The sequence below is a fragment of the Melanerpes formicivorus genome, unplaced genomic scaffold, assembly GCF_026170545.1.
Source record: "Melanerpes formicivorus ecotype bairdi unplaced genomic scaffold, bMelFor1.0.p_v2 SCAF_3, whole genome shotgun sequence".
NCBI classification, from domain to species: Eukaryota; Metazoa; Chordata; class Aves; order Piciformes; family Picidae; genus Melanerpes; species Melanerpes formicivorus.
Genome location: NW_027142355.1, coordinates 13,689,603 through 13,715,409, shown reverse-complemented (window position 1 = coordinate 13,715,409; position 25,807 = coordinate 13,689,603). Strand labels below are relative to the sequence as shown.

At 41.0% G+C, this 25,807-nt stretch overlaps 1 protein-coding gene across 2 annotated transcripts in view; it reads right to left on the bottom strand.

Annotated features, from left to right (window-relative positions):
* Window positions 1–12,218: 12,218 nt before the first annotated feature.
* The window catches only part of ORC5 (origin recognition complex subunit 5), a 59,105-nt gene continuing 45,516 nt past the window's right edge, over window positions 12,219–25,807 (bottom strand). For both annotated transcript variants that reach the window (XM_068167059.1, XM_068167069.1), the window contains exons 14-16: window positions 16,707–16,819; window positions 13,778–13,866; window positions 12,219–12,515 (exon numbers count right to left, since the gene is read on the bottom strand). In XM_068167059.1, coding sequence (XP_068023160.1) covers window positions 13,821–13,866; window positions 16,707–16,819 — 159 coding nt within the window. In that variant the 3' untranslated portion in view covers window positions 12,219–12,515; window positions 13,778–13,820. The remainder of the gene's footprint in view (window positions 12,516–13,777; window positions 13,867–16,706; window positions 16,820–25,807) is intronic.

The window sequence follows — 25,807 nt, the reverse complement described above, 5'->3', positions numbered from 1 at the left end:
TTGGTCAGACACCATCTGCCCTCCTTTGCCACATGCCTTCCTGCATGAGAATCACAGAATGGTAGGGGTTGGAAGGGACTTCCAGAAATCAAGTCCAATTCCCCCTGCCAAAGCAGAATCACCTAGAGCAGGTCACACAGGACACATCCAGGTGGGCTTGGAAAATCTCCAGAGAAGGAGACTCTACAACCTCTCTGGGCAGCCTGCTCCAGGGCTCCAGCACCCTCACACCAAAGAAGTTTCTCCTCATGTTGAGGTGGAACTTCCTGAGTTCCAGCTCATACCTGTTGTTCCTTGTCCTATCACTGGGCACCACCAAAGAGAGTCTGGTACCTTCATCTTGACACCCACCTCTCAGCTTTTTATAGACATTGATAAGACCTCCTCTCAGCCTTCTAAACAGATGCAGGTCTCTCAGTCTTTCTTCATAGCACAGATGTTCAGGCCCCCCAGTCATCCCCATAGCTCTCTGTTGGACTCCCTTCAGCAGATGCCCATCTCTCTTGAACTGGGAAGCCCAAAACCAGACACAGTATTCCAGGTGTGGTCTCACCAGGGCAGAGTAGAGAGAGAGGAGACACCTCCCTAGAAAGGTGTTGAAGTGCCCAGTGAAAGAGGTGGGCACCTATGAGACAGACACTAGATCATCCCTTGCACACTGATCCCCAAAACAGCATCCATGACCTGAGCCAGGTGTTGGAGGTTTGTGTTTATATGTGGGTGAAGTTAAGGAAATTAGGGAAAAATAAGCAAAGTTAGGGGAAAAAGGAAATATGGGAGGAGAAGAGAATCTGTGTGAATTCAGGTGAACCTCTGATTGCAAATAGGGATCAAAAGCAATCAGTATCAGATGTGGGAAGGGACCCCCCCCCCACAGAGGTGCACTAACCCATCTGTCATGGGAAAAGCTCAAGCTTGAAGTGTAAGAACTCACCACCAAGAAAAAGGTGTATGGGACACTTTGGTAACTGTCGTGGGTTGGAAGGGTAAGGCCAAGAAGCCTCCTCCCTTCCCCCTTGTAAGGTAAAGGTAAAGAAAATTGAAGGGAAAGGGAAAAAAAACTCACAGCTGAATTAGCAAAGCAGTGGAGCTGTATATTTACAAAGCAATGTAGGATATGCAGGGGAATATATACAAATTTACAATATTTACAATATATACAAAGATATACAATAAAGTAACACAGAAATGAGAGTTCCCCCCCCCTGCTGAGAGGGTTCCCCACCTCCACTCTCCCCCTCTCTCCCCCTTTCCCCAGAGTGGGTTAGAAAAGAGAGAGAAAGAGAAAAAAAAGTTAGAAGCAGTTTGTGTTAATTGGAAAGCAGTTAATACAGGCCTTATAGCTTATCGGTTTCAAGGCCGAAGCCTTGGCCGAAAGCCCAGGAGCTGCAAGCTGCTGCCCAAAGGAGAAGCGGAAGCAAGACTGAAGATAAAAGTGCCGGAGTGCCCAGGATACCTTCTTGCACTCCCAGTTCAGAAGGTGCTTCCTCCCACTTTACCAATGAAATTAGTTTAGATTGTTCTTTTCATTTACCAACTTCCGTCTACCATATTCCCTTTCTTAAAGGCACAGCCTCAAATGGTGACAGTAACCATCATCTTTCCAGGGTGTGTCTCTGTTTATGAAGTGTCTTGTGCCCTAGACTGTGGACAGCTGAGTCCTGTGGCTGGTCAAGAAATGCTGTGAGGGAGATGTATGGCCATAGTTTGGCAGTCAGAAGCAGTTTCTTTAGGATGCTTATAAAGGACCAGGGCGAGTGTGTATGCATACATCCATGGTATGAAAACACACGAAGTTCAAAGGATAACCCAATTTGTTTGTTTACAGTTCTACTTAACTAAAGAAATTCTTTCTATGATTTTATTATGGAAATAATTTCCAACAATGTGATGGAATAAAAATTATGTTTCTCCCACTAATAAAATTTCGTGGTAGCATGCAATTATACAGCTCCTGTATTTGGGCTGTAAGATATACTGCACTGTGGTCTGTCTTATGATTATGTAAATGTAAAGCCCTAAATATTTCATGCTAGCTGTAAAGTAACAAGGTGTAATCACAAAGTATGCCCTGGCTGGAAACGATGGGTTAGGTGTGAAGATGATGAAAACACATCTGTTTGCCTGGCACTGTCAGTCGGCTGTTACTTATTTACCTTTCTTGCGATCTGGCGGGTAATTTACAGCAGAATTTGCTGCTATTCTTTGCTGCTCATCCTCGTAGGTGAATTCATTAATGTAACCACAAACCATCCTGCTCTTCTGTGCCTGCAGGGTCTCTTTGAGAAGAATGTCACAGCCCAGGACCCTCCAGCAGACAGCCCCGAGACCCGGAAGGGGATCCCCTGAATCCCTGCTGAAGTGCAGCTGGTGGCTTGAAAACAACCAAGTCACTGTGAAGTAAATGTCCTCTTATTTATAGTAACAAAGAAAGTATCTGCAGATGGGCAGATATGTGCAGAGAAAATCTGCAAAGAAATAGCAGGTGAAACCTCAGCATGCTGGCTAGGCTGCTGACTAATAGCTTCTTTATCGTCTCCAGCAAATGGGTATCTACAGCAGTGTCATTTATTGTTGATGACTGATAATAGGATTACTGCTCCCACATCCAAGAAGCATGGCACCCCAAATTGCATCATTTCATGCTGAAGGAAAGACATTATTATCACGTCCTGACCGTGCACTGCTCAGCCAGTTATCTGTGCAGGACTCAGTGTAGAGCTCTGAGACATCGTAGGATATTATCATCTTATATGAAATTCAGGCTGCTGTGGCTATAAATCAAGAGGACAACTTGTATGGTGGCTGGTTCTCCTTGAAACAGCATCTCTGAGCAGAGGCTCTATTCTCTGAAAGATTAGAGTGTGATTTAAACAAAAATAATCACTGCCAATGAATTCAAACCTCATGAAAACAGCAGGCTTTATAACTCTGGTGTTCTCTGTTTTCCAATGTCATATGTATAGCTACAGCATAAACTTGTCACAACTCAGAAGTCCCTCCTTTGTGAGACTAAGGGGATAATTAATTTTAAACAGTATTTCCACTTATAGATGCTGTCTGGAAGAGTGCAAGATGTGCTACTGGCCAAATGCAGGACCATTTGTCTATAGGGAACAGCAGGGCTATATATATTTAGGATGTGGGTTTGGAGGTCGGCTATGCTGATCCTAATGGTTTGTGGCTACCAAAGCACATCCTTCCCTGTCCCTCCCTAACCATACTGGAGACATGGCAAAAAACACTCCAATTTTAAAGCTGAGTTGTTTTTTGGCTCAGAGGTGTGAGACCAGTTCCAGAACTGGCACAAAGCAAATGGTGTAAGCACACAGCACAGGGCAGCTGCAGGAAGTGAAGACCAGGTCTATTGGCAAGGGGACATAAATCACCAAATCTTGTGGGACCAAGGCTTCTTATGGAGGTGAACAATGGAGGTTTGGAGACACTTCTCAGGGGTTTTGTTCACAACATATGAGGACCAGGAGTCTGTGGGTGCCCAGAAGAGCTAGTACTTGCACCAAGCACTACCTCTTTACTGGCACACCTCTTACCTGAGCCCTCCTCTTGTGTTCCTTCACCAGAATGAGTGAAAACTGCATTTCATTGGCACAAGAGGGCTTACCCTTGCTAAGAGAAACTATAACTGGAAGAGAAACACCACATTCAAAAAATATGCAGCTGTGAAAGCACTGTTAAATGTAACAGCTGGAGTACTGGCCAGTGAGTACCAAAGGTGAGAAACAAAAAACCCCTGTGCTCAGCTCTGTGTATTCAGTCCGAGCTTTCCAGGCTGCCCCAGTCAGAGCCTCGGTGGCAGCCATCTCTGCTGAGCTGCTGACTATGAACATTTGAGTAGGTATCTTGTCTCCTTTTGCTGACAGGAGGCTGTATTATTCACAGGCAAATAAACCAGGACATGCAAAGGAGATTGGGGTCAAACATTAAGACATATTTATGTAAACTTATCCCTAACTGAGCTGTGAGAAGGTCAATTCCATTTCCAGGGATCAAGATGCAGAAGTAGGTTCTCCTGTCATTAACCTCAGGTGCACCTACAGCTCCCTCCAAAACCCATTTAAGACAGTCTTTGGATCTGCCCTCAAATACTCTTAATCCTTAGAATTAAAAAATTTATCATGAGAAATTAAAGCTAAAATTCCAGCAACAATGAGCAAATTCTCATCATGGCCAAATATATGTAGTAGCTGACCTTGGGAAGCTAGGCTGAAGCAGCAGATTTTCTTACAGACTTTTCACCTGTGCCGTTGCTTCATTTCTTCACCAATAAATGTGTTCAACTAATTGAAGATACCAACTTTTGCATGCCCTCAAGCTTTTTATTTTGCACTGTTCTAAAAAATAGACCTGAGGCCAAATGGCAGGTTGCAAGTTTGAAGCAGGCCAAAAAATCTGTGTACGTCTCTCCTTGGGATTCCCAGCAAACAAAGGGAAAAGGAGTTGCTGACTACACTTGGGAAAATGATGTCAAGTTTATTTGTTAGGGTTCACTCCATATACACAAAGGGAGGGAAAAAAAAGTTCTACAATATCTAAAAGGTAAGGATGATACTTCAGTCTCTTGGAAAGGTACAGGGAGCTCCAAGAGTGGACATAAAAGTAATCATTTCATAACCAAGGTTTGCTGGTCACAAGTTAAGGCTTCAAAAAGCCCACCAACTATGCAGGCCTGTAGTGTTTCAGGTTATTGCCTCTGAGAGGTGTTGCCCCTTCAATATATATTTCGATTGTTCAAAAGCCTATGATGTTGAAGATGTGCTTTCTTCTGTCTGAAAGAATGCCTGAGACTTGAGTGAAGGAGTGAACGTATGGCATGTGTTGCTCATGAAAAAAAGATGTTTGCAGCTTTTGCAGCTAAGCAATCTAGAGTGCTCCTCTCCTAGGGGATTAATGCTATTCATCAGAATTTTTTTAAAGAATCATTTTTAGAGACACACACACACAAAAAGAGGAATCCAGTTATTTGGGTAATGGTGAGGACTTTTAGTGGAAGGGTTGGTGGGAAGGGAACCAGGGAGAACATCAAGCCTTGTCGTCATTGTGGCCAATACCTCAGTGCTGTCACTTGCCCCAGGCAGAGGCAAAGTCTCCACAGTGAAACACCGTAAGTCCCACGTGCATCTTGCTCACAGGCACAGTGCTGCAGACAGGCACAGGGAATCACCCTGTGGCAGAAGCTGGGTTGAAAACGTGACCTCTTCTAAGCAGGAGGCTTATGGCGCTCCTCTGACACTTCAGAGGAGTCATGAGAATGGTCAAACATGACAGCACTTAAACTTGTCTCTCACCTAGGGTGATGAGTGCCCACTTGGACTCCTCACTATCCTCAACTGTGCAGAGAGGTGACTCTTCTTGCTGCAGGAGACCTCTTACCCCTGCTTTCAGGAATAGCCGTAAGTTCTGGGGACACTCCAGTCACCACTGGGTTCCCAGGTAAAGCCTCAGAGGCTGCCAGAAACAAAAAATGCCTGGGCAAACAGCCAGCTGGGCATCATGAAAACCATCCTACAGGATTTATCAGGGAAAGGTTTGTGCAGAATGGGAAGCAACGTAAGTGTAAAATTGCCCTGCTCAAGTGTAACTCTGAGACTGGCACCCATGCCATGCTTCTGCACATGCATCTGAAACACCAGTGACAGTCAGTCAAGACACGAGAAACATGATGCATATGCTGTCACACATGGCTCCTGGCAGCACTGCAATTGCATCTCCCTCTCTACAACACAGTCAGGTCAGGGACACTGAAACCTCTGGCCACACTGTCCATCTTGCGCACAGAGCTCCTGAAGGAGGACTGAAGGTTACTTGTAGGGAGTAGCCATGCAGCACTAGCCCAGAAACACATGCATTGAATTAATCTAGCTTCCTCACAAAAGCAAGGACCTTCCAAGATTGCAAATATTTCAATGACATGTTGAGATGCGGCCAGTTTGTCTGTGTTCAGCTGAGGGGGAATCTACAACCAGTGCTCTCCAGGTTTTTGGTTTGGTTTTATTTGGTTGGTTTTTAGTTTGTTTTCTCACTTTGTTTTGTTGTTGCTGTTTTTTAGTACAGAAGCTCACAATCACATGCTCTGGCTGGGGCTGTGACATCCTGTGATAGATGTCCCTCTGTACCTCTGTGTGTCGCAACGCCTCTGTGGCACAACCAGATACAACCAGTTGAAGTGTTTGTCCTTTGTAGAGAGTCTCTGTATGTAACCCATCAGGAATTGCTCTGTACATGGCAAGAAGAAAGGGTAGTCTTCTATGTAGCCCATGGTAGTTTTAACACCCAGATATCACCTCTTCATGTTATAGTCCAAATAGTAACTTTTCTGTTCTTAAAAAGATTTGTTTTTCTAACTTGATTGATTTTGTGAATGGCCACAAAGAACCAAAGACCTGAAAACAGGGTAAAGAATGAGAAATACTCCTTTATCTCCAATGCTGGGGCTCTATCTGCAGGACTAGCAAGCAAGAGATTGCAACTATAGTTTAAGCATCTGCTAATTTTATTGCAGGAAAAGTACTGACATGTGTGCAGTATTTTGGGGTTCTAAATGGCAAAGTAAATGTACCTAAAATTGGGAGGTGATGTATAGTATATGAAAAGATAGTTTGATGCATGCAACAAAATGAACTGTATGCAAACTATTATCTATTTATATGGAACAAAGTTTTACCATAAACAACTTTATGTGCTTACACAGAGAATTTGTAATCCCACTGAGGAACATTCAGTCTACCTATAATGAATGAGGTGGTTTAGAATGAGAAACCTTTTAATGTTTGAGCCAATAAATACCTAAAATATGGGGATTAAAAATAACACTGGAATACACATAATAGCCAAACAAAATCACCACATTTTTACTTAAGGAATAAAGTAGTCAGCAAACTTCATTTTCCCTAGAAATACTTTGCTTTAAACTGGTAATTTATTTTGCCACAATTTTCACTTGAAAGACTGCATGAGCTTTTGTACTGTTGCCAGGCTTATTTTTTGTTTATATACAGGTTCTTGCCATGGAGATATGTCCCTGACATGAAGGCATCCAGTATAGGAAATGACATGCAATGCCTTATTCTTCTAGTTTAATTAATGCTCTGACAACTTGGCAATAAGGCTACAGTGAAGAAAAGGTCTCTGCAGGGAACCGCAGGTTGTGAGCAGTAAGAAAGCTGTCAAATTTTTACTATATATCTATAGTAACATAGCACACATCCAAAGATTTCTGGAAGGCGTCTGTAGAAAAGAATTCAAAAGAAAGGTTAGCATAAAAATTATGTTCCTTAACCTACTGAAAATAAAAGAATGACTTTCTCAAAAGCTGGAGTTGGAACTGGGTGTGCAGCCTGTGCCGACTTAACTCGTTTCATGCAAAAAGAAATCCCCATTTTTAATGAGGAAGGACTGTTTGACACAAAGAGTGAGAAGGATTAGCCTGATCCCTGCTAAGGCTGGTTATCTTCCGTGATTTAAACAAGCTGAAGGAAGGGTAGATCCATTCCACACAGCAATACATCTAACCATTCTGGATCCTTGTGACTGAATCTGGTAGGCCAGATCTGCTCCACAGACTTCTTGTCCTCAGCTGAAAGCACAACACCACTTCAGCACGAGGGCAGGAAAAGGTCTCCCTCTCCTTTGACTGGTGCAGCATTTTTTCGAAGTATCAGAAATTATATCCCTAAACCAGACAGCAATAGCTCTAAAGGCAGCCTGCAGTCACAGACCTTGGATTGTAAGAAAATCATGTGTGATCCATGCCCTACCATTTGATATTCATGATCTTAACTGTGCTCTATCACCATTGTTGCTTTCCCAGGAAAGGAAATTGAGAAGGAAAGAGCAAACCATACTCAGTATCACCTGACTTCCTCCAATATATCCACATCTATTTGGATGTGAACATGCAGAGATAGTGCTGTCTTCTCTGATGGATGAGCTATTCTCTAGCTGATGGAAAGCAGCTGTCCATATTCACACACTTAATTGCCTTCCACACCAAAAATATTCATGAAGCTGTGCCATCCTCAGAAAATATAAACCAGTAACATATTAATGCCTCTTTCTGAAATCAGGGCTGTTTTCTCCTATAGCATGAAGGCTTCCAAATCATGCAAAAGCTGATAGTTATTGCAGACAAGTCATTACAGGGCAGTCTGAATTTCCAGGCTAATTCCCTACTTCCCCATGTTTTATTTTAATGAAGAGAGGCATTTCTGCAAATACATCACAAATTAATCAACTGAATCAGCTTCAGTCTCTTCAGGGGTATGATTTTCAAAGAAGGTGCATAGGAGAAAGGCTGCTACCAAAATCACAGGACCACAGAATGTTAGGGGTTGGAAGGGACCTCTGGAGATCATCAAGTCCAACTCCCCTGCCAGAGCAGGACCATAGAATCTAGTGCAGGTCGCACAGGAATGCATCCAGATGGGTCTTGAAAGTCTCCAGAGAGGAGACTCCACAACCTTGCTGAGGAGCCTGTTCTAGTGCTCTGTGACCCTCAAAGTGAAGAAGTTCCTCCTCATGTTGAGGTGGAACCTCCTGTGCTGTAGTTTCTATCCATTGTCCCTTGTCCTACCACAGGGTGCAGCTGAGAAGAGCCTGTCCCCTCTTGCAACTTACAGGAGAAGATACACAGCTAGTTTAAAATGCTTACTATTCAGAGCTACACTGGCATAAGCACCAGTGACTATAATGAAGACTATTTGGGGTTTTTCCCGGATAAAAACTCCAGATACTCACAATTTTGTCAAAGATTGTTTCCACTTGATTTTTCTATAGGGTGTATGCCTGCAATACTAGGTTCCATTCTGAGGGTAAATGGATTCCAGTAAAATCTGGTTAATTACATCACTGAAAACCACAGCCATCGTAAGTTTTCTCTTAAAATGCTGACAGAAAAAAACATGTGATCATTCCAATGAAAAGCTCTGTCACCTTTGTGCTTTGGAGGAATTATTTAAGATTAGATCAGGAGAAGCAAAAGGAAAAGTGAAACCAAATTCTGTCAGGTTAGGAACACAGTCATAATTAAAACAAAAAAAAAAACCCCAACCTAGTATGCTTTCACTTTAAGGGTAGATAGTGTGTAACAGAGATATTGCTGAGGACAGAAGTGTGCAGAAAGTAACTGGTGACTATTTGCACACGCATGAAATTAGTTTTCCTATAACTTCCTATAGCTTCTAAACTATTAGAACCCAACACACTCAGGATACATAAATGTTTCTCAAACAACAGTGCCAGGTATGTTCTACACAAGCTAAGAGCAGCCCTGAAGAAGCTATTCAAAGTTCCTGCACATGCCTTAAGGCCAGGCTAAGCCAAGTGAAGGAGCCATATTGACAGGAGTGGAGCTGGCCTCCCCAGCTATATCATCAGAGCAACCATGCACTTGTCTTTTTCTCCTCATGTTCGCAACGTGGTCCTGCTCCCAGAATTCTAAGCAGGACTCTCAACTATTTGTTGCTTACAATGATTTGTTGCTTACAATGATTATTCCTTAAGGAGTAATTACAAATGATACAGAAACTGTAACTGTGAGAAAATATGGATAGGTATTTGGCCATACAGTCAGCATTCAGGACCTGCTGTGAACTGCATGCGAGTAACAACATTTGCCCACCTTGTAGATATTTCTTTTACATCATGTCTTTTTCAGGGTTGTAGATGAAGATCTGGCAGCCTGCAAGGTGGAACAACTGCTCTCTGCTGTTTCAGAGTCCTACATTCCTGCTGGGAATCCTGCCTGTCCTTTGCACTGCTCTCCTAGCATGGCCAGCTGTTCCAGTTACTAGGGGAGCAGACAGCACTTGTATGGTCTTGGCAAAACTACATGGTGGATACTGGAAAAATTTAACCAATAGTAAAGATGAAGGTCTTCTCACATGTGCAAATCATGCTGTTACAAGCACCAGAACTTAGAAAGTGCTCAAATAGCCAATATACTTCAGCTCCCACAAGAGCTTCGGTGATTGTGATGGTAAGAAGCAGCAGGTTCTGAGGGCATCAGAGTAACATAAACCACTATCCAAAACCAGGAGAATACACCTCCTGCTGCATCACACGTGGATGCACCCTTGGAAGCCTTTAAAAAAAAAAAAAAAAAAAAAGAAAATCTCCATTTCCACAAGTGTGAAAATGCAGCTGTGGATGTACTCAGAGCTATTCAAGAGTGCCAACTTCTTTGCAACTGGTGATAGCTGCATTTCTTTCTCCATTACTTTCTTCTTGTAAGAAGTTCCAGCTATTGTTGATGTTCACATCAGCCAATGGAGACAGGCATTGTTAAGTCTGCAGTTTTTACAGTGCTCTATGACTCAAGAATTATGAAAAAATTCTCTGGTATTACTGCTGCAGCAAAGTGCTGCAGGATTTCTCATTAGTCAAACAACTGCTATAATAACCACCTGTGGAAGGGGTGAACAGAGTATTGCTAGGGTACTTAGTAAGAAATTCAGCAGTAATTTATAAACTCTTTGACATGGATATATAGAAATGTTTCTAGTTTGTCAGAATAAATCCTACTATTCATCATCAGCCTAGTTATAGCTTACATCAATCATCCACACCTCAGTCACCTTATTCATTCTCATACTCTGCTGACTCAGCTTTAAATTTTATATCACCAATAGGAGTCTTCCCAAAAGGTCACAAAAGTGCCTTCAATGTAAGGACAGTGGTTCTGCCTAATGAATCCTCACTTACTATTTTCCAGTAGAGAGAGATTAACTTCTCCAGTTAATATCATTTCAGTGAATTAACTACATTCTACAAAAATTTGTATCCTCATCCTTTTGGATTTGCACTGGAAGCAATCATCAGGCTAGTAAGGAAGAAATTACGTTGAAAAAAATAGCAGCAGCAGCACGTTTTCTTAGTACTTACCTTCTAAGACCCTTATTTCATGTCTTCTATACTTTATGCTCCAAATTTGTGGCTGGGGTAGCTGTGAGGGTCTGGTCTGCTACGTGGGTTTGACGGCATTACTGAAAAGGGAGCACATTTGACACTGTGCCAAAGGGATGTTTTCAGAAGCTGCAGTCTACACCAGAAAACTTACATGGCTGATTCTGTTATTCATTCAAAATGTTGCAAGACAAATACTACACATCAGGTCTCGAATACGGCATATTTAGTGTTTTCCATCTATATTGCCTGTCTAGCATATATAGGAAATTAAATCTTCAATTGGTTCTGATCTTCATCTTTTTCTAGAAAAGCTACAGCAACACTGAATATAAAAATGATTGATCCGTATTTATGAGCTCATTTCCAATAACCAATTGAACGTTAAAACACCAATTGAACGTTAAAACAAGCAATACAGTGTGTTTGTTTAAGTACTGTTTTAAGTATCTGCATGCATTTGTGGATCCACACTGTTTAAAGTTCTGGAATGAATTTAACCATACAATCCTGGGCTTGGGCCAATTTGTTATTACACCAGAGCAAAAGACCATTATGCTTGGTTCTTCTTCTGCTTCTAACCTTTGAATCTGCACCTCCTCTTTTATGAACCTGCACCATAAGCAACATGAGAAATATTGTGTACCAAACCAACTGGTAAAAATTCTATTAGTTTCTTTCCCTTTGGGAAGAAGGCATAAATGTTGCCTGATAAATACCTCTGACACGACCAAATTTATTGTGTATCCAAATATTCAGATATAGGGCTACCTGTAGAGTGTCTTTGACCATCTCTTTGTATTCTCTTAAGGCATGTATGTGGAACTGGTTTTGAGAATTGGTGATGTTTTGGGCAGGTTGAGTGGAATCACATTAACACACACAACTTGCTATTGATAGCAAAGCTTCCCCAAGAAGAGCTTTTTACTTCTGCTTGGTAGGTGCTAATGTTTTCAGTCATCCTGACTACCTCTAAGCAGCAGCTTTGCAGGCTGGCACTGCCCTCCCCCAACAGTACTGCCCTGCCCCACTTCGCTGAAAGCTGCAAACTAGGCTGGCTGCAGACTTTTTGAAGCTTTGTGACTCAACAGTTGTGGCACTTAATGAATCAGTCTCAGTCCCATCATGTTTCAAAAATTTATAATGTAGAGCTGTTGCCTCAAATGTACTTGTTATGCACACATCAACCCTTTCTTTAGCTTTCAGCCCTAGGTAGTCATACAGAAGATTCACTAAGTGCTGAACTCAGCCCTGCACTAGCTGAAAAAGGGGAAGCTGCTGAAAAGTTTAGTCAAAAGTTCACCTTATGTACATTTTTATTAGTGAAAACAAAAGCAGGGAGTAAACATTTTGAAACAGGTTATGTATTTGCATCCAAGCACTTCAGTAAGCATGACAAATGTTGCCACCTCATGGACAGGTGCAGGGTTTGGTTGAGCTCAGCAGTAGGAAGGAAAAGGGATCACGGAGATGAGTCATTGCTGCCCTTTCACACTCTCCGGAGGGGGGAAGCAACAGCTTGGCCAGAAAGATGCTTTTGTCACTTAGATTCACCTGGAACTTGTTCACTTGAGTCTGCATTCAGAAGCCCAGAACTGGGAAGGAAAAAAAAAAAAAATGGTTTGAAAAAGACAAGGAAAGGGCTACACCTGTTCAGGGTCTTTGACCATCCCCATTATCAGAGCAAGGCAGAGAAAGAATGAGTATTGTTTTCCTTCAAAGGAAAAATACATAATGGCAGACATAGCATGGTCTTGAACAAACAGTAAAAGGCCAGCATAAAGAAGTAAAACATTTGGGGAACTTGTGGGACCTGCAGTTTTTCCAAAGGTGACAGAAATCTTCTGATTAATGAAGAAAATACTCCTGAACCTAGCAGCATACAAATGTAATCGTAGTGTAGTCCACTGCACATTTCTAAGCTGAAGTTTTATCCTGTAACACCACAGTGATTATTCACCATTCTACTTCCCTTGGGGAACTGCTGGAGAAATACTCTGTCATTTGTTGAATTTATCCCTTTCTGATGAATGGCAGCTGTGCCATCCTCCTACAGGACAGATAGTGTTACAAGTATACACAGTGTGTATCTTAGAGTACATTCATTCCAAACAACATTATCATTAGCACTTAACCAGGGAAGTGTAAAAGGACTAAAAAAAGTTTAAAGAAAAATAAAACCTTTCAAGTATGACATGAAGATAAAACTTTAAGAATCAGTATTTTTTTAAACTAGAGTTCTGTAAAAATAGCTTCATAGTCAACATTTATGAATGGTCTGAAAAAAGGGAGCATGATGATTAAACTGGGAAGTTCTTACCATCATGCTCTCCATGTAACAGTGTAACTCTCTCCCCACATATGACTGAAGAAAAAGGAGGATTTACATCAGCTTGATTTTAAAGATGTTCTTATGTTTATTATACTTTGCTACTCCAATCTTCTAAAATGGTGGCCACAGGAAAAGCTGCTTTGGCAGACAATTGCAAAGATTCCCGTGGAGAGGAAGTGAAAAGACTGGGCATACAAACAAGGGCTGCTGCCATGTTCAAAGCACTGGGGAGAGTTCATAGAGCAAAATGCAGTCCTAAGTAAATGTGTTTCAGGCAATTTCAGTGTTAAGATAACATCATTAAGAATAGAACAGATTGTGCTCAAACCCTGCTGTTTATAATTAACACATTGCTTCCAAATACTCCAGGGTCCCTGGTAAATAGTCCTCTGCTCAGATCCACCCAGACCAATCAGAGTATTTTCCTCAGGTTCCATGCTGGGCCAGCACCTGTTTGGACAAATCCAAAAGAGCCAAAATACTCTTCTTTCTGGCCAGATAAGTAGAGAGATGAACACAGCTTGCCTTAGTCATTGTCAGAGTGTCCATATGGCTGTGGAGCTTGTTTTCACAAGAAATCGTACAAGTACTTGATTATGTCGAAGTTCACAGTCCTGTAAACAAAAACAGTGTAGTAGAGCAAATCTCAGCAGTGCTAAGACTTTAACCTGTGTGCAGGCAGCACAAGCGGGACGTTCTGCACAATCAAAATCAAGCAGTATCCCCCAAAGAAATACAAGCAAAGATGAACAAAGTTTTTATCTTCTAGTGTTATTTACAGTCCCTGTCTTCTCATTATTTAAACTTTGTAAGATTTTAAAAAAAAGGGGCAGCTTTCTAGTAAAATCTCTTAAGACTTTAATTTCAATCATTAAGCCATAAAAATATGAATCAGTTACTAAGATTATATTTTCACACGGTATATATGATATTCTAGTCAGTGATGCAAAGCTACAATCTTGTATGCTATTGAATGTTTTGTTCATCTTCCAAACCACCTGTTTTAGTCTATACTACACAACTCCTTCCTCTGTACTCATTTGCAGTCTGTGTTGTTTCAGTCTTGACACTAGTTGACCCATGTTCATAGCTAAATTTGAAAAATCCAAGAATGCCACTCAATGGGATAGAAGATTTTAAATGTATACTTTTGTACTTTAATGGCAGGCAGAATGAAACAGAAGTAGAATAAAACATGTAATTATTTTTTCTCTCTAAACTCATTCTGTATACAATCTAACACTCAGACTTTGGAGTTTACTGCTTGAATACATAATGCAAATGACTGCATATAATCACAAGTATAAAATTAAAAGGTTTTTTAAAGAAATATTGAATGATGCAAAAATAGCTGTTCACAAAATGCTAAGTGAAGATAACTGGCTGAATGTCTGATTTGTTAGATTACAATCATTTAATAGTCTCTGTTCATGCATCGGCCCCATACTCACTTCTCCAAAAGTTTCTATAAAAGGTGGTATTGGGCAGAGAAAATGTTCAGAAATCTGCAAGATATACTGTGTTGCACTCTACTTAATTCAGTTACAAAATTAAAATACTAACTGGCCCTGTTAGACTCCTATGACATTGTGCCTCTCAAGAGAGGTGCTTTACTTGCAAGGCCTTCCATGAAAAAAAACATCCCCCACAAATGCTGACTCTGTCAACTTGCTAAAATACAACTGTCCTGTCCTAATAACCGGCTTCATTAGAGATTAGATGAAAAGATCCATTACATTCAACAAATTATAAGATTCCCTACTTCAGCCACAGGTCTCAAATTCCCAAACAAGAAATTAAAGATTTCTAACAACAACCAAGTATCTAACATTACCTTCAACTAACATGTGGTAAAAGCCATGAGAACACCACTACAAACACTGAATATATGCAACAGATCAAGGCCAGGCATGAGGTTCTGTGGTACTGCGATGGGGACTGTGCATGGCCAGTGCTTATCACACTGAAAACCACCAGGAAGAGGCACAACTTTTTTTACTTTTTTCCAAACACACATGGCTTTTCCTTAAAATAATGTAAGCTTCACTTCTGTTTAAAAAATACAGAATATGAAATTGTAATCTGAACATCTTGAATGGAGGTGGGGAGGTAAGGGAGACAGCTGAATTTTCTGTCCCGCTCTTTGCACTCTTCAGTGTTCCATGAGGAAACATTGCTAGAGTAGCAAGGCTGAGATGGTAACGCAGTATCCAGGGATTTTAATGACTAACAAACTTAATTTAGTACCACTACAGTAACATTAAAAAGAACCAGCAGACGGGCTGCTTGCTTGATGTGTATTTCAGTTCAAATGGCAAAGTAGTTCCTTCTCTCCAGCAAATCCAACCAGTGGCTAAAAACTATACGCAGCTGTAAGACTGTAGCACAGCTAGAAACCTAAGTTTCTTAAAGCCCAAGTGCTCATGCCTCCGCCCTGTAGCTAGCTCCATCAAGACAAGGAGGAAGCCCATTCATCATGCATTCATGAAACCTTCTATCTTTATGGATTGTCCTCCTTAAAGATTTAACAAAGACTGTAGGCTGGAAAAGATACTTAAAGGAAGTGTAACAAAGGAACAAAGTAAGGGAGGGAAAAGGGGGCAACAGGAGAAAAGTAAAACAGGCCAGCTTTAAAATCTAACATTTAAATGGCCCTATCTAGGCAGCATATAAGCACTTCCAAATTACTCAGCAGGGTGGGGAGCATAAATTGCTTTCTTCCTCATAACATGAGCTGCATAAAACAAATTTGGGCCCTTTTTTTTGGCCATCTCTGCTTTGCAGCAACTTTAAAGGAGGAGTCAATGAAACTTCTAAGGATGTTAAGGTTTCAAGGACGGGGTCATTATTTTAAGTATCTTAATTCAAGGACTTGCATAATCTTGACAGAGTTTATGTTCTTGTCCCAGTATTTACTGCAGGAGTTGGGGACATTTGAACACACTATGATCCACATTGCTGAGTAGATGGTACTAGTGGGAGCTCTTCCATCATTCCTAAGTGACTGTATTGCTGGGAATAGCAAACAGAGTGAAGCCATGGAGGTCCTGTCAGTGTGGTCCAGCCAGTCCTCAATGAGATGAAATTTCATTCTGTGTCCTGTACAACTGCAAATTGAAGTTAGTGTGTCATTTAATAGCTCAGGCACATAGGCACTGAGATTATGGGACAGAGTCTATACCACAGGTAACAAAATGGATGGATGCTTTAGAGCAGTGGTTTTCCATGAAGTCTCTGACCTTGGTGCACAGTACTGCAATACACACTGCCACCCAACAGTGCTTACTGTAAATGCAACACTTCTCATAAATGAGACTACTCACTCACTCTTTCTTAGAAAATATCCATGGATTTCTGTTCTAGTCCACAGACAGCTATAGGTGGAGGAAACACTGAGTTTGAAGTGTCCTTCAAGCATGCTCATACAACAGTAAGTGACCTCTAAATACCTTACCGGGCAACAGCTCTGATGAAGTCCAGAGATACAGTACATTTATATCGTGGTCCATCAAGCTGGTCATTATGGCCAACCATGGATAATAGTTGGAGTGTCACAAGAGAGCTGATCTACAAACAAGAGATATGAGTAATGTCAGTCCTTTTTGCTAATGTGAACAGCAGTGGACAATAATTTATCTTTTTCTTTCCCCACCTGGCATCACTGACTGGAAAGTCATTCATAGCTACTGATTTTCACAAAGCTCTGCATGTATCAAACCCAGGGACATAAAAACATTTTCACTGTTACATTTTCAGCGCAGGCAATGAGAGGCACAGGCTAAACCCTTCATCCTTTGTATCACAAGTTAAAGAGAAAGGCAATGTGGAGAACAGCAGTAACAGGCATAAGCTGAACAGTTTCCAAGTCTCTGCCCAGCAACCAGAAAGACTTTGATTCTATTTCCTTTATACTTAAAGACCTGCTCTTGAACTTTCACAAAGTTGGACGTTCTGGTGCCAGCTCATATCACATTTTGAACAGATGGAAGCATCACTCTACTCCAGATAAAAAAGGACTTGAAGGTTGGAAAGACAAGGCTGAAGACTACCGAAAAAGAGCAGGGCATGAAAGGAGACATATTTGCCTACAAACATACATCCAATGTCTTGACATAGCCACTGATTATTTCACCAAACTACAATATATAGGCATATTTTGCCTGTCATCATGGTCCTCCAAATGATGACTGTGGTGTCACTAAAGTGCAGTCATGACATACCACCATTGAGTGCAGCAAATCTAAGTGCTGGGTTCTACATATTGGTCACAACAACCCCATGCAGTGCTACAGGCTGGGGTCAGAATGGCTGCCAGGCAGAGAAGGACCTGGGGGTACCGGTCGACAGTAGGCTGAACATGAGCCTGCAGTGTGCCCAGGTGGCCAAGAGGGCCAATAGCATCCTGGCCTGTATCAGGAACAATGTGGCCAGCAGGAGCAGGGAGGTCATTCTGCCCCTGTACACTGCACTGGTTAGGCCACACCTTGAGTCCTGTGCCAGTTCTGGGCCCCTCAGTTTAGGAAAGATGTTGACTTGCTGGAACGTGTCCAGAGAAGGGCAACAAAGCTGGGGAGGGGTTTGGAACACAAGCCCTAGGAGGAGAGGCTGAGGGAGCTGGGGTTGCTTAGCCTGGAGGAGAGGAGGCTCAGAGATGACCTTATAGGGAGGTTGTAGCCAGGTGGGGGTTGGTCTCTTCTCCCAGGCACCCAGCACCAGAACAAGAGGACACAGTCTCAAGCTGTGCCAGGGGAAATTTAGGCTGGATGTTAGGAAGAAGTTCTTCACAGAAAGAGTGAGTGGCCCTTGGAATGGGCTGCCCAGGGAGGTGGTGGAGTCACTGTCACTGGAGATGTTTAGGAAGAGACTGGATGGGGTGCTTGGTGCCATGGTTTAGTTGACTAGATAGTGGTGGATGATAGGTTGGACTCAATGATCTCAAAGGTCTCTTCCTACCTGGTTAATTCTATTCTGTTCTATTCTATCTTTTCTGCCTCAGCTAGGAAATATTGCTGTGGCAATTCCACTGTTTCCATACCTCCTCTCAGCTCCAAGGGCAAGAAATAAGTAAAAGCATGAAACAAGAAAAAAATTCCCTGGCCTTTGCTATAGATACCACTGACAACTCAAGGCAACAAGGTTACACTCTATGAAGAACTAGTATCTGGCCACAACTCTATTTTTCAAAAACAACCACCCCACAACCCAGCCAACCATGACCTGACCTCTGGGTAATGACAACAGCACAGTAAGGAATTTCTGCAGAACAGACGAGTCAGGAGATAGAGTGTGAGTTCAAACCTCCAAGGAAGCACACTGCTATGAAACACAGCATCAAGGTCTTACTAGCATCAATCAGTCACAAAAAAAAAAAAAAAAATCATAACTCAGTAATAACCCCAGACTTTTGTTGAAAGTGAACTTAGTCTTCAAATTTGTGACAGGGCTCACAGGAGATAGGAATAATTATTGAAGTCTTCCTTAAGTGGTATAATATTAAAAAATGACATCTCTGAAGAATAGAAAAAATGACAATCAGCAAAAATGAGGCAATTTTGTAAGAGCCTGTGTTTAACTGTCTTATATGGGGTTAGACAACAACAGCTTAGAAGTCATAATTCTGAAAAATTGTTGGAGTTTGGTTAAGGAATACTGGCCTACCAATGTTCAAAATTACAAACTCCACTTAATTCAGGTCTATAAATTATATTGAAGTGTAGCACACGATTTAGAAATTGCTAGGATTGACACCATTGAAGAAAACTGAAATCAGTGTTATGGTAAAGGACTCAAAATCCAGTTCAAGAATCACTTTGAACATGAATCTCTGAAGTGGGATCAACTTCACACTTATCTTCTTAAAATACTCCTGTTTGGAGAACAATTTTCTACACTCCTCATTCAACAAAGTCCATAGTCAGGTAAGAAGCACAGGCTAATCTGCTACAGCAAATGCCGGAGCAGCATGCTGGCAAATCACTTCTGCCATACATACCTGCAAGAATGGCAGGAGGCTCCTAAAAGCTACCAAAGGGCACAGCAAAAGCCTAGGTAGTTTATAGTTGGATCCATCTCAATTTTATGTGGTATGTAAAAATGACCTTGCTGCTGCACTACAAATGCTCCAGTAATACTCTAACAACAAACTGTAACCATTTTCTTCTCCCATCAGCACCACATGCTACGTGTGTAGCATAAGGCCAGCAATGTAAAATTCCTTACCAAAGGCTGACTCCAGAAATATGAAATAGCATCAGACTAGACACCAAGTTTCATTAATGTTTTTGATTCAGGACAATAAACACTCAATATACAGCGTTACAAGGCAAATAAAGATTTATCACCATCAGACTAACACAAACTTCGTAAACTGCAACACTTTACTCATTTGTTTCACAAACCCTCTATCTAGCTTTATGAAAATGTCATCACATGGAAGTCAGTGTTGAAACTGAGGCCTGATGCTAAGACTGCTTAAAAAGACAGAAAGAGAGAGAACTGCCATTGTCAGTTCATGGAGAGAATAAACATCTTTATCTCTGAAGATGCTCAGAAGAGACAAAGAGAACAAACATGTATCTAGGGAGAGTAATTAGGGACCAGATTCCCTACAGATAGCCAAATACTGGATGCTAAAATACTGTAGTGGTTTATGCCAAGGGCTAACCTGCCTGCTCCCCCAACACAAAACGAATCTTTGGGGCAGAATTCAAAACCTATTTACAGATGCCTGATTTATACATGGAGAGGGCAAAGATCTCCAAAGGACAAATCCAAAACCCTGCACACAGAACAGGCAAGCAGCCTTGAGCTCTGTTTCCACAGCCTTTTCAACAGGTTCAGGGAGAATCAAAACCAGCAAGAGTTCTGTACCTCGAAAGCAATCACTTCTTCATTTTTTCTTCTTTACACAATCAGCAGGATTCTCCTGTTGGTGAGTCAGCCACAGAATTGGGCAACAGACTAATTTTTTTGCAATATAATTGTTTGTTAGAAGAAAATATTAAATTATGGTAGATGTAGAATTATTAAGTTCCTCAAATATTTTGTGCTGAATCTATTTGTCTAGACCTGATTAATACAACCAAGACTGTCCTCACCAAATGCTTAAGAAGTCTTCCAGCACACAGAAGGTTCAATTCCCTCTGGACACAAGGAGGTTTGAGCGCTTCTTTGCTGCACATCTGATGCTAACTGGGGTGGGGGTAGTGAAGGGAGGAAGGAAGAAAAAGCTTTGTATGGTATTAAATCATTACTGGATCAAATTTTCACTGTAATTGCTTCTGGAGATGAGCTATTTCGCACAAAATTGCATTCTCCCTGCACCTACTTGGGGCATTCACCTGGTAAAGTAGGATACAGTGGAAGAAACTATTTGTAGCAAAATTTTTCAAATCACCAAATTTTCATGTTAGGTTAACTGTTAAGAGTCCAAGTGCCACCTGTAACTCAAGCACACAAAAAAAGTTACGACTTCAAACATTCAGGTGTCATAACATTTTGGAGGCAATCTGTTCTTAAAATGAAGATACAGCAGAAGTTTGAAACACAGTTGGGGAAAAAAAATGAATGCAATGTCAAATTATTTGTACTTCTTAGAAAAACAGACACTCTTCCAAGCTTTTGCCTTTTTTCTTTTTGGGTTTTTTTCAGACCATGGATACAGTGGCTCCATTTCATTATCACAAAGCTTGGGGAAAAAACATCTGGCAAGAACAGACTAGGAAGAAGCCAGAAAAACTGTGTGGATGACATAGGAAACAATATTTGGAATCTTTTGAACAAAAGAAGTTACAGTGGGAGGAAATAATCTAAATCTATTAATAAAATCAAAGTTAGATCTGATAATTATTTCATACCAGCAAAAGTTTAAGGAAATAGAATTTTCTATAGGAATTACAAGAAAATTTGAAGTAAAGTTACTTAAGTTCAAGTCAGAGATATGAAGGAAGAGGTGTCACACGTGTTTGAAAGTAAGCTCCAACTGACCTTTGTTTGAAATACATTTGTGTGAGAAACCTGCTGCCAAATGCTTGAAGACAATGTGAGAATAGTCAGAAAAGCATAGCAGAGTTGTCGCCAGTAAGAAACGACCACTCAGATTGCTCCTGGAGATTCACTAGTCAAATATGGACACTGAAACATCTGGAAAAAACAAGCAACTTGGAAGCCATCCTTAAAGGCTGCTTTTTTTTTTTTTTTTCTATTAGCCTGGACTAACAGATGAGCCTTGCATCATTCCCCAAGCAGACACAAAGACTGACTTTGTCAGCACATGGCAGCATGGAAGCGAGAAGCATTCCACAAGCGAGGGCTGTCTGCTGAGAAAGGCCAGGCTCTTCTCAGGGGTGCAAACCTGAGCAAAATCAGGGCCCAAGACACAGGAAAACACATAATTAGTTTAGGTAAGCAATGACTGACTGTCACAGGAAAGAGTTCGGACAAAGGGTGTCACAAACACCCATAGGGTAAAACTAGATGGAGAAAATTAGGCTGTCGAGGAGAGAAGGGGGGGGAAATGAAAAAAAAAAAAGAGTGCTGTTTCCTCAGAGATGTGATTGTTATCACACCAAGTGATACATTTTAAACTAAAATAAAAAGGTATTTACAAAATACACTAGCAGGAACCACTTGAAACTAGCAGAGGCATAGTACATGTTCTGTGAGGCATTTTTCATCTCCAGACTACTATCTTCAGTTATCTTGCCCAAGATGCAATGTTAATCGTAACTTTTCAATCTGCCTTACTTTCACAGCTTTTTGATTCTGAGCCTCAAAACTATGAAGAAATTTCTTTACTCTATACCATTAAACAACAGCAAATAGCTATTCTTCCATAGCTGTATTAAAACGCTTATGCACCTACTGAACTGCATCACCACACCACTCTTAAACACACAGCTCACTGCACTAATTCAAGAACTCTCTGATGCCAAGAGTTAGATTCACACACATGCTAAAACCACTGCTATGCAACAAATCAGTTTGAAAACCAGATGCACACACTTCAGTCAAAATGACTGCTGCAATAGTCTCCTGGAGATAAATTCAGTGACCCTAGAACAAATTACATGAGTGTAAAAAAACCCCAAACTACTCAAAACCATTTCAATCAAAATTCTAGCTAGAACATGCTTAGTATGACAGCCTTTTTAGAAAACCTCAGAACATTACAATTAATATTTAAGCCAGCAACTACCCAAAATTGGTTTCATAAAAATCATTAAGAACAAATCAACACTTTTCTGAACACTGATTTTAGAATCCAGTTTTGATTTCTGAATTATCTTTTGTGCAAGGTTCTCAATGTATGAAAAGGCTACAACAGAAGGGAGACCTTTCAAATTGTTTATGGCCTTCCAGTGTGCAGCTGTGCATTCTTTACTATATGCTTGGGCTAGATATTTTTGCTGTTTTCCTCAGCTTAAATTAATCCAATCCTTTTCTAAACCATCTTATGAATGCAGTCAAAATGTCTTTGACACTAACAGGGCCAGTAACAGACACATGTATCCGAGCCACAGTCTCAGTGATGCTCCAGAGACAGCACTCTATGCCCTTCACTTAGGTAATGAGCACATAGGTGGACCAACATAGGATGCTACAGTGCACAACTATGACCCCATGCATTTTGCAAGTATTTTTCTTCTACAAATCATAGAATGGTTTGGGTTGGAAGACAACTTAAAGATGATATAGTTCCAACCTGTCATAAGGAAGGTCACCTTCTACTAGACCAGGTTGCTCAAATTCCCATCCAACCTGGCCTAGAACACTTAAGAGTGATAGGACATCCACAACTTCTCTGGTAATATCTTCCATTTTCTCACCACCCTCATTGATGAAGAATTTCTTCCTTGTATCCTACCAGCTATCAGTTTAAAGCCATTACCCCGTGCCAAATCACTACACTACCTTGTAAAAAGTCCCTCTCCAGCTTTCTTGTAGGCAACTTTTAACTACTGAAAGGCCACCCTAATGGCTTGCCAGAGCCTTCTCTCCTCCAGGCTGAAAACCCCCAAATCTCTCAGCCTGTCTCCACAGGAGATGTGCTCCAGCCCTCTGACCATCTTGGTGGCCCTCCCCTGGCCATGCTGTTTTCATTTGGCATCTGTCTGTATCCTGTATTATTTTTTGCATGTCTCTCACAGAAATGTGAATCCATTATTTGGTGTTGGCACTCTGGGATCTCATGTGTTATCCCTGCATCTGTATGAAGCTACACCACACTTCCCCATCTCAAAGCAATTTCTGCACGTCTCATCAACGAGTTGACAACACTTCAACAGAAGACTTCATCGGATTGCGTCAAACAATTTAACACTAATTACTAACTTGAACAAACTTCCAAGACATAAACGTGTTGACAAATTCCAGATGTGACACTAAATGTTTAATTACTATGGGGCAGGGGGGTGTGTGGGGAAGGAAATCAAGCGACTGCTTCTGTTGCCATTTATCCTTTAAAAACCAATGTTGCTTAGACTAACATCTTTCTTTCATTTATTTTTATACCCATTTAAGGATTTTTAAATGCTTGCTCTATCATGATGTTAGGGACATTTAGCTATTACTAGGAAGCACTCCAAACAGTCTGTCAGGGAAGATTGGGACCCCATTTCACCCTGAGATTTACCACACAACAGTGCCTACTTCCAGTTTGGAATACGATACCAAACGTACCAGATTTAGATCAGGTCATGTCACTGATGTCATACCACCTTCTATAATAATACACTACATTTTATCATAAAAATAAGGTTTTTTCCCTTCAAGACGGGGACTTCCACCAAAGACTTTTTCAGAATCTTATTGATAGAAAGACATGAAAATTTCCCAAGAGATTTTATTCAAGACCTATTTATTTGAAAATACTCTTACATTTCACTGAAATATTTTTCTATGTGTTACTTTGCATCTTTGCCTTCATTCAAGGCAAGTCTGTGAGGTTTACAGATTTAACCAAGTGGCCCTTTTGGCTTTTTCAATGTTTCATCATATTGGTGGCTGTAAGAGACTAAATCTTGTTTCTCTTGATGTGACTCAACAAAGATAAAATCACCTTTGCTGCTTGCCCACACAAGAGCTGATGTGTATTGGGCAGACACCATTGGATAATGACTTTCTGGAACGTGCATAGACAAGATTATTTCTACCTATCAGCTACCCCAGAAAGGGAAGATGGTGCAAAGGACAATGGATTCACCACATGGACACATACCTAAAAAACTGTATAAAAGACCTGAGCAACTACTGGCTTGGAAGAAGGAAAAGACCTGGGCAATGCTACTCTGAAGAAAAACAAAGAAAATACCAGGAGAGAAAGACATCACCATGTAGTCTGGAAGAAGCAGACCAGGAGGAACCCTCACTCCATGTCCTATGTTCCGCCTGCTGCAACTCATGGAGCTGAAGAGGCTGCTCAAAGGAGGACTTGGACTTTAGGATCTCTCCCTCCCCTCCTCCAGCAGAGGACAACACAGCCAACAAGGCAGCACCCTTCCTCCACAGAGCCAAACCATGTTGGGGGGTGGTAATATAATTCCTTTCCTCTTCTCTCTTCCTCTTCTCTCTCTCTCCTTCTGATCCTCCCAATTTATTCTGTTAATAAATAGCCTCGCTGTTGATATTTTGGCCTTATTTGTGCCTCTAATTTCATAACACGGAATATTCACAAGAACTGAGTCTCTTTCCTTCTCTGGACTGAGACAGTGGCTTAGCCATTTATTAAGGCAGCCAAAATTACCTCCTCTTCCTTTGGTTTCTAAAAGATGTTTTTAGAAGAAATATTTATTTACCCTCAAGTATATGACCTTGAATTTCATGCTGTTAAACCCACTCAGTTTGTATCACACTCTCAACCCTCAAGATATTTCTTGCATAACTCTTTACAGCAGAAATGTTTACAAAGCCCAAGGCATACAACCTTGAATGTTACACTGTAAAACTCTTTCAGTTCTTACGACACAGGTCAGAAGAATTCTCTCTCATATTGTGTTTTCCCTATGGTATAATCAGCGTTCACTACTTCTGTTTTGTATCACTCACTCTTAGTTTCTGTGTCTTGTTTACACTAAATACTATTTGACAAGAAGTGCTGACAATTTCATATTTCAAATTCAAGGCATACATGTAAATATTTTGCTTTTTTCTTTTCTGCCTCCTGCCTTTCTGTACCATCCTACCATTTCCTCTTTCAGACCACAGAACACCCTTCTGCATAATAGAAGCCGCCTCATGTCTATCATGCTCTCCTGCAATTCACTTTATTATAGTTTACAGTCTCAGGTAAACATATTTTCTTCCTGCAAGATGACACTTCCTCACTTTGCCCTAGAATTCACATTCATATTTTAAAATCTGCTCTCTTCAAATAGCAGTCTGTCTTCTAGGGGTTCAGTATTCAGTGACTCTGACTGGCTGCAAATCTTGGCTCATCAGTGCCTCATCCTTTGATCTTTCCTATGTACTTTCTCATTATCCTTAGTCCTTATATCTTCTCTTCCAAAACTCAGTGCTTTCAAAAAAAAAAAAAAAAAAAAAAAAATGTAGTTTTTA